Source organism: Pinus tabuliformis, chromosome 5_2 (assembly GCF_031772625.1).
Source record: "Pinus tabuliformis cultivar Carrire ecotype Pingquan chromosome 5_2, CPIR1, whole genome shotgun sequence".
In the NCBI taxonomy this organism is placed as follows: Eukaryota; Viridiplantae; Streptophyta; class Pinopsida; order Pinales; family Pinaceae; genus Pinus; species Pinus tabuliformis.
The window spans coordinates 730,169,662-730,179,127 of NC_142306.1; the positions used below are offsets into that span (position 1 = coordinate 730,169,662).

Genomic DNA, 9,466 nt, shown 5'->3' on the forward strand with positions numbered 1-9,466 from the left:
CAGAATAGACCAACGCGTAGGCTTTAAACTATGTTTTTTTCGCGGTACGTATTCAAACCGTCGAAATACGTTAGGGCAACGTATTCTACCTACAAAATACGCGTATTCGAAATGTAGGACACGAAGGAAAACGTCGAATACGTATTCAAGTTTTTATGACACGTTGTAAATCGTATTGGACACGTATTAGGGCCGTTTTCGTGTCCAATACGAAAAATACGGGACACGGGGCCCTAGGGGACGTGTCCTGTGACTTAGCTTGAGAGTAAACATCCCTTTGGTTTGAGAACCTCACCAGAGTTTGTCTTCATCCTGAGCATTGGATATTTTTCATTTTTGAAGCTCATGAGCTAAAAATAGGCCAGGGAGAGAAAGATGGATGTAATTGCCAATCTTCAACTGTTTTCCATTCCTTCCATAGCCTAGGGGATTGAATCAGTTTCTAAAATTCTTCTACAGTAAGACCCTGATGCTTTGAAGTAAACGTTATTAAATCTCTAGGATTAACAATCCCTCAATTGTGGCATCTATTGCCAAGAATCTTTTGAGAATAATGTAGTCACTAGTGTGACCATTCCAGGTCTCTCAAAAAACATGACTCTGAATTAAGGTCTAGTTGGCCTGTGGCAAATTTCATATGGAAGATCTTAGAGGATGCTTGGTTGCTTGCAACTTTTTCAATTGAGAAGAGTGGCCATATTTCATATCCCATATTTGTTTCTAGAGTTCATCTCTAACCCATATTTGTTTCTAGAGTTTAAATCTGCTGAGGAAGAATACCAATGTAAATATTGTAGTTGTCTAACCCACTGGAGTTATTGATAATTCTTCTACAAAAGTTTCTATTGATACAGCTGGGTCAATGGATGTGGATGCAGCATCCAAGTGCAATCACGTTTACAGAACTACATCTCTCAACCACTGTGTAAGAAACTTCATCCTCTTTGTTTCTCAAGTGAGCTATTATATTTAACTGAATACGTACTTGCACTTCCTTCTAACCCTCGAAAAACTTATGGCAACCAGATCCAGCCCCTTTCTTCCCCACCCTGGTCGACTTTTTGAAGGGCTCGTCCTAAAAAGATCTTACCTGATTTCCATGAAGACCTGGCTATATTTACAGACTGCCTATAATGCTTTGGTTTATTTTTTCCCTAGAAATTGAGGTGCTCTTATCTACGTGGTTCCCTAAAAATAGACCAAATCTCAGAATCTGTGAGGGAAATTTCCAGTCAGGGGCATGCCAAATACAAGTTCCAACAAAGGACTGTGAGGTTTGAAAGGCACTCATCTTGGATTCTCTCCAATTGAAAATTTGGGCTTGTGTATATTATCCATTGTTTGGGGTTTTACATATTTTTCAGAGCTACCTCTTGATTTGGCCATCCAATCTTAAATTCTACTGTAGTAAATAATAATAGATAGAAGCCTGGGGAACTGGTGTACTCTGTACAATCCTCTCTTTTTGATCTTGTGACATGTTACCTGAGACCCTGGACAGTAATTTATGCTCACCTAGCTTCAATTCCATTGTACATGAATTTCAGGTCTCTCTGGTCTACTCGGATAGCAAGTTTCAAGATTGAAATTCCTTTTCAAAGGTTTTGTAACCCCATCTAGCTCTTATAATGGTGCTCCAAATGTATTTAAGCCAAAAGTAAAGCATCAGTAAAATGTTGTTTTGATCATCCGTGAAATTACACCTTGCTTGTTTGATACAAGCAATGAACTTCAACTCAAAGGAAGCCTTACCCATCAGAACAGATCCTTAGCACCTGGCTCAACTTCCATGTGCACTTTCTGCAAGTTTCAGGTGTTTTATAGAGCACCTTCTTGGCTAGTTCAGCATCTTCATTATAATTTTCGTGGCCTTGCAGATGCACCCACATAACTCCTTTTGCATTTTCCTTATAATTTTGTTTGTTCCAACGTCTTATCATCTAATGTTTTCTGTAAAATTCTGGAATATTTTGCTCTGAAAATTCGTTGAGAAGTTTATTCATTTTGTAATACTCAAAATACCCCAAGCCACAGTAAAGCACAGGTATGTAATTAACAAGAGTGACAAAATGGGTATCTAATAAGAAAGGAGTTACAGATGAACCCTGAGCTTTGCCAGCAAAGAATCATAATCGTTTGGACCTACGTTTGATCTATACATTTTGCAATATCAGGTTAATTCTCTGGATATTTCACTTCTTGTGGTATCTCATATGTTTTGCAAAGTCATTTGTACTCACCTCAATGTGGTATACTCTCATGGGTCTCTTTGTCGTTTCCTTGTAGTTCTATTTCCAGAGCTCTATAGTCAGTTGTAACCTATCATGGAGTTTTATTGCATTTTCTTTGAACATTTTGGGCCTTTTTAAAGCAGAAGTCCTATACCACAAAACCAATATACTCCATCATGGTCTAAAAGGCTGATCATGTTTGAGACTGATTAGTGTTGAAGAAGCAATAATTAGAGTGAGAAAGAGCTTGTGACATGATTTTTTTTGTGAGAAAGAGAAAGACTCAAGAGAGAGCTTATGATATGATTTTTTTGATGCGTTTCTTGACATACCCACATTATACTTCATGCTGCATTTTGTCTTCAGGTCTCTTCCTCCCCCATAGATGTTGGGATTGTACCTGACAACAACATTACTGATATTTCAACACCTTACCATGACCCAAGAGGAGTATTCGAGATTCCTCCTCGGGTTGTTCATCCTGGAGGCCAAGGTGAGCTCATGGGAAGAGAAGCAAGAGTTCTCAGATACAGAGAAAAAAGAAAGAACAGAAGGTTTGAGAAGACAATACGATATGCTTCTAGAAAAGCCTATGCAGAGACTCGGCCCAGGATAAAAGGCCGATTTGCCAAGAGAACAGAGGTAGAAGTGGAACAGATATACTCATCTTCTTTGCTTCCTGATCAAGGATATGGAGTTGTTCCATCTTATTGAACCAGTCAATAGAAATAATTAATTCTTCTTTAGTATCTATCCTTATTATTCTAATTGTAACTGCCATCATAATCATAATGCCTTGTAACTTCAATTTATTCATGCCTATGAGATGGGGCTGGTATGTAAAACTCATGGCAGGTCTATTCACATTTGGGTTGTTGGCATACTCAAAGCCTCCTCCTTACTCATTCTGCCTTGCTCATTGATGCGGGTCAGACTGCAGTAAGATGAAGTCGGTGTGACTCACACTTTGAAGAACAGCCATACATACTATTAGTGTTTCAAGTCGATCGAAGTTTGTTTATTCAGCTTCCTGCAATCTTCTCTGCTCATGAATAAATCGTTTCCCAGTCTCCTACTATCTTGTGGATGTTGCAAGGATTATATTTTTTCAAAGTTATAATTCTGGCATATATACTATTATGCTGCATTTAAATTTCTTTGAATGTAATCTATAAGGAAATGGAGATTAGTTGGAAATTGTCCTTAATTTTGTGATTTACTACTTCACATGAGTATTTCAGAAAAGCCAACGAAGCCAACGGGTCAATTTGCCATCCCCTATTTTTGACTGCAAACTTGTTCACAATGCGCAGAACCTTTTTCAGAAACCTCGAAATAAGAATACCTCATACTTCAATGTTATGTGGAAAAGTTTGCATGGTTTTTGTCATTTTTCACAGTCTGACTGCTCAGTTACAAAATGAAAGAGCTATTTGCATATATGTTTTGAGGGGAAAGAAAAAATTCCATCTTGAAGTTTGAAGATAGTTCTGCCAAAACTTTCTGATAAAGTATCACCTCAATAATTACTGGAGTAGAAAACTGGACATCACAGATATTACAGGTTGTTGAGGACTAGAATGCGAATGCTTAATAAGTAAGGATTTATATTCCGAACTTCGTGATGCACAGTGGGAGACAGAATGCTTTCGAATGAAATTTTTTCAAACCCTTCTCGGAAATATAAACATTGAAGTTCTAGACTTGGTTTCATTATTAGTTATTAGAGCAGTTCTATATTCAGTATCATAATATTTTAAATTTATTAGGATATTCTCATTTACAAGGCAGAAGTAGATTAGGCTTTTCAAATATATTATATATATTTGAAGTTAGAGTTTTAGGCATCATTGGAAATGGGGTGTCTTAAATGATATTTGTTCTTTCTAAATTGTTGGAGATTACTAAGATCTATGAACGAAATTTTATCGAAACTATGGTATTTGCAGAGTTCTAGAAAATGGTTGCTTAATTATTATAAAAAATTTATATATATATATATATATATATATATATATATATATATATATATATTATATATTATAGATAAGTTGGAGGGGAGATTGTGATCCTCTGTGACAACCAGGGGGGGATTCGATTGTTGAGAAATCTTGTATTCGATGATTGCTCCAGTTGATAGACATCAGATACTAACTTATCTAGAATATGGTAAGTCGATGAGCGAGGAGGCTCCATGGCATTGAGACTGATGTACAGGTTGCAAACATTTTGTCAAAGCCCAGGGGAAAGGTCAAATCTGTGACTTTCCCGAACAAACTGCAGTCGTTGAGAGACCTTCGTATAAGGGTCCTGCATGTTGCATGCATTGAGCTTTGGGAGATCTAAGGGGCTTGGGGTACTTACTGGAGCAACACACGACCATAGGGCAACTCACCCTCCCCTAATGGTGCACTGTGTACAAGATGAATAGCTTAGCTTTCTCTTGTAATACCCCAAGGTGACTTTGGGATAGGATGATTCATTCTCCTATGAGCCAGGATGATTAGTTCTCCTATAGGATAGATGATCAATTCCCCTATCGAGGCATCCTACCTATGCAATCTAAGACTCATTGGAAGTACCTCTCATCTGATTAATGAGCAGGAAAATGGGGTTAGGGACCATAGTAGTATTATCGATGACAGCAAGATGTATGGTGCAACAGTGGTGCAACAGTATGGACAACAAGATGTATGGTGCAGCAATGGTGCAGCAGAATGGACAACAAAACGTATGGTGCAACAATGGTGCAGCAGTATGGATAGCAAGATGTTTGTTGCAGCAGTGGGACAACAATGCTACATGGTGCTGCAATGATACAACAATGGGACAGCAAAGGCAACTTGGCGCAGTATGGTGCAGCATATGTTACAACAATGAGACAACAATGGTCAATGGCATATAGTGCACAACGGGACAACAATGGTACAATGGTACAACATGGGACAACTAGTATTTAGTGTGGCAAATTCATGGTGTTGTTATGGTATGGCAAAGCACAACGAGACAACCATGACATAGTGCAGTGGTGGCACAACGGGACAGCCATGACATAGTGCAGCAGTGGCACAACAGGACAGTCTCGTCAAGAGGTGTAGGATTGATCTAAAGAGCCCTTTAGGACAGCCTTGGAAGAGCCCTAGTTGATGTACAACATGCCCAAGCCGCAAGCCTTATATGCTGTCCTAAAGGGATTAAATCACAGTGAAGAGAGGCTCCTTCGATGTCCCAAAAGAAGGCTCTTCATCACAGCAAGGAGGCTTCCATACGCTGTCAAAGGAAGCTCCAAAAGAGCCCTAGCTGCAGTCTTCTATTCACAGCTAAGACGCAGTCAAAGGGAGCCTAAATGAACCCCTAATCCACAATAAGAAAGAGACTCAATACACAGTCCTAAAGGATGTGTTTTAGGTGTTGTTCAAGTAAGGAGACCTAGCGCGTCTTAGCGGTAGTCTTAAAGCCCAACCGCATTGAAGGGAGAAGTCTCTACAACTATCTTATGAGGAGGACCTATACGCTGTCAAAAGAGGTTCTAACTTTGAGTTTTCTTCCAAGTCTGGGTACTTGTTTATGATTTATGGCACATATGCAAGCCTTGAAAGTGTGAGAATGTACAAGAATAAACTCCTGGGATAAATACCCATTTGATTATAAGGACTTCTCTTACATTGATGTGAAAGTGTCAGCAAGGAAATTTGCAGATATCTTAACACAGAAACAAGCAATCACATTCCATTAAAATGCACTTAACTTTACATATGCCCAAAAGCAGAGGAAATAACTAAGCTGGAATCCGATCCAAGAAAATGCCCCATATTATCATCCTATGCTTAGTAACGCTTACAAGGAAATGGGTTGGGTATGTGTTTAAAGTCTGTACAATCAAAAAGAAAGAATCTAAAGGTAGCCCCAACAATCTGAACAGGCAACAGGATATCAGTTTACCAAGTTAATCTAATAATGTAGCACATATGGACTCATCTTGATATTGCTGCCTTGAGTTTACTAGCTATTTCACTTGTCAAAGCGAAGGATATTCCCTTCGATCATGTTTATACAATGGGCCAGTATCTTGAGCACTGAGGAATCAGATGAACGCAGCTGATTTTATCTCTCTAGAGGTAGCACTGGTGTATTCTAGCTGTGTAAATGTCATTTAATGAGGTTGCAACTTTTTGTAATACATAATCAATGGGCCAGTATCTTGAGCACTGAGGAATCAGATGAACGCAGCTGATTTTATCTCTCTAGAGGTAGCACTGGTGTATTCTAGCTGTGTAAATGTCATTTAATGAGGTTGCAACTTTTTACATATTACAAAAAAACGTGAATAAATGGCAAGATCATAAACAACCACACAAACTGCAACTGTTTTCCATTGAGAAGAATCTATATACCCCTCTCAATGTCCTGCAAGGCAAGGACATGGATTGAAAAGAATATATATACTCTTCTCAAAATATTCCTAGTTCTCCAAGTTGCAACCGAGCCTCAAGAACTCAACAGTTGCAAAGCATTGAAACCCATATTCTTGTACTCTGGTTTTCGTCATATGATTAAGAAAATAAAAAAACTATACAAACATATGCATCCTATTGATAAAATCGGTATACCCCTATCAAGGTCTTGCAATGCAAGATCGGCTAGATTCAACCAGTTTTGGGTTTTGGTGTAGATATCCGTATACTGCTCAGCCACAACCAGTATTTTATCCTTCATCGCTGTCTTAGCAAGTGCAGAAGTGCCAAGAACAAAATTTTTATGATTTTTTTGAAGGTCAATAGTCCCGGGTGTTTTAATATAATTTTAACCCTGAGATGAGATGACAGGTTATGACGAAATCTGCAACGACTGGGAATCCGGTAGGGTATACGACGGGATGTAATGAAACTCGCTGCAGTGGGAGGAAGCTGCTATGGTCCCTGTCTCTTCTACTTTCTTTGTTCTGCTATGATATCGCTTGTTGTGCGTCTTTTCTACTTTCCTCGTTCTGCTATGGTTCCTGTCTCTTCTACTTCCGTCTCTGCAATTCAAATGTCTGTGTGTGCGATCGCAAATCTTCCCCGTCAGCAGACGAAATGGCTAACCTTCACTCTACTCTCCACAAAAGAGATCTAATTTGTCAATGTTTTTTACCCAAAGGATCCATCTCCCCTAACGATTCATAAAATATGCCCTAAGCATAATCATAACTTTACAAAAAACTGAGAGCGTAGGGTCCCCTCCTTAATCTCCACCAAAATCGGCACTAGGCGTACATGTGCCCCCACTTGATCAATCATCTCCTCAAGCAGGCTACAGAAGGAGGCAGGAATGGCACTGGAGAAGATCCAGAAGCTAAAACATACATGAAAATTTTGCCTGCAGTTTCTACACCCTATCTTCAAGGAGCTATTTTTTAAGAAAACAAAGAGAAAGCTAAAACACATACCTGTTTTAGGCAAAAACTATGGAAGATCGGCGTCACAGAAAAAATAGTATTAAATGCAGAGCTGGTAAACCTGTCTTGGCTATTGCTCCTCAAAGCACACTGATCTGTCTGCTCCAAAGTTTTCCAAATCGTTGAATACCAGATATTTAGAGCCCACCTTGCCAAATATCATATAATAATATAAAACAGCTGGTTCAGAAAATAAGCTTTCCACTGGGTGTGAACCCTGACAGCGACACCTTAATCAATCGTTGGAAGAGAATGTTCAGGCGGTGGGACTTCGAGACAAGGAGAAAAGAACAGCCGATTGGCGCCAAGCCCACACAAGGAGAAGCGAAATTTTAAATTTTCCCACAAAATTTTAAATTTTCTCACAGAAATGCTTGAAAAGTCTACTTCATAATATTTTTTCAAAAGTTCATTTGCCAACAGTTCTATTAATTGAATTTTCCCACAAAATTGTTTGAAAAGTCTTCATCATAATAATTTTTTAAATGTTCATTTGTCATCAGTTCTATTAATTTGTCCATTTATTTTATTATACAAACCATATAATATTAACTAACCTGTACATCCTATAAAATATATAAACATACATTTGCATTCTATAAACCATTCATCTTAGAGGCACCAGGAAGTGGTTTTGTATAATGTGCATGGTTTATATTATTGCTAAACCTTAAAAACCATTCATAGGCCTTAAGATGATAATGGTGTTTCTTCTTAGATGATGTCCAAGGCCCCAACAAAAGTCATCTTTGTTGGGCAAATCCTCACATTAACACCCATACAACATTTATATACCTATGGTTTATAATGCTCGCAAATAGTGCTCCTCATCACCTAATTGTGCAAAAAGCCCCAACTAACCTAGTCTAGGTTAGATGTCCTCGATATTAACATATTATCCTGCATTATCCATTAGCTCGTGGAGATAGAGGGTTCAAGGACTCTCACTTGATGGTTGGGGACTATAGTCCATCAAGAGGTCAAATGTCGGGCTAACTGTATTAAGGACACCTCAAGGTCAACCAACATGAATGCAATGTATTAGTTGTTCGTTATCAACCTATCAAAATGTCACAATATTGGGTAGTAGACATCAGTAAGTAGGACACTAGTCACCAACAAGAAACCTTGATAACGATAGAGTAATGATGTGATGAGTGGATGTGGACCCGGGGATATCGCATGTCAATTGTGTGGCAGTTGATTTGACATGCTAACGTCTCATTATGATGTGGCACCAATGTGGGTCTAGATGACATGGCATACCAATGTAACAAGTGATATGGCATGTTGACATGGCAATGGAAGGTTGACTTGGCACCGAGGTGTTGTATAGGTGGTAACCATATAGTGACGACGTGGATGTTGGGCGTTTGGATGTTAAGATATCAACTAATTAGTATCAATGACACTCTCTAGCCTCTTCCTGAGGGCCCAGTGGCTTGATAGCTCAACCATTGGCCTTTCAAGATATCGGGTATTGAGAAATTAGGGCTTCAATCTACAAGCTCGTATGTATTTCCAAGTCAAAGAGGATATAATACTTGCAAAGGATCCTTCATCCACCATACATCGATAGATATTTGTGGAATTAACCCTGACCTTTATTTGGAAAGGTGCAGTGGAAGGAAGACGAGGCTCGACGAGACTATCCCAATCAAAGGAGACACTCTTAGAACTTGGAGGGGGAACATTTGAAGCAGTCGGAATGCCCGCTATATCAGAAGACTCTACACTAGAGATCAAACAGACTCTTTTGTTAGGCACTTCACCCCCCAAAAAAGGAGTGTAATCGGCC

The 9,466-nt window shown here is 38.9% G+C and overlaps 1 protein-coding gene across 1 annotated transcript; it reads left to right on the forward strand.

Annotated features, from left to right (window-relative positions):
- The first annotated feature begins 815 nt into the window (after positions 1–815).
- Positions 816–3,438, forward strand: LOC149161297 (zinc finger protein CONSTANS-LIKE 2-like). The gene is made up of 2 exons (XM_089435507.1): positions 816–925; positions 2,598–3,438. The coding sequence occupies exons 1-2, from the start codon at positions 863–865 to the stop codon at positions 2,943–2,945; spliced, it is 411 nt and encodes a 136-aa protein (XP_089291633.1). The 5' UTR covers positions 816–862; the 3' UTR covers positions 2,946–3,438.
- The last annotated feature ends 6,028 nt before the right edge of the window (positions 3,439–9,466 follow it).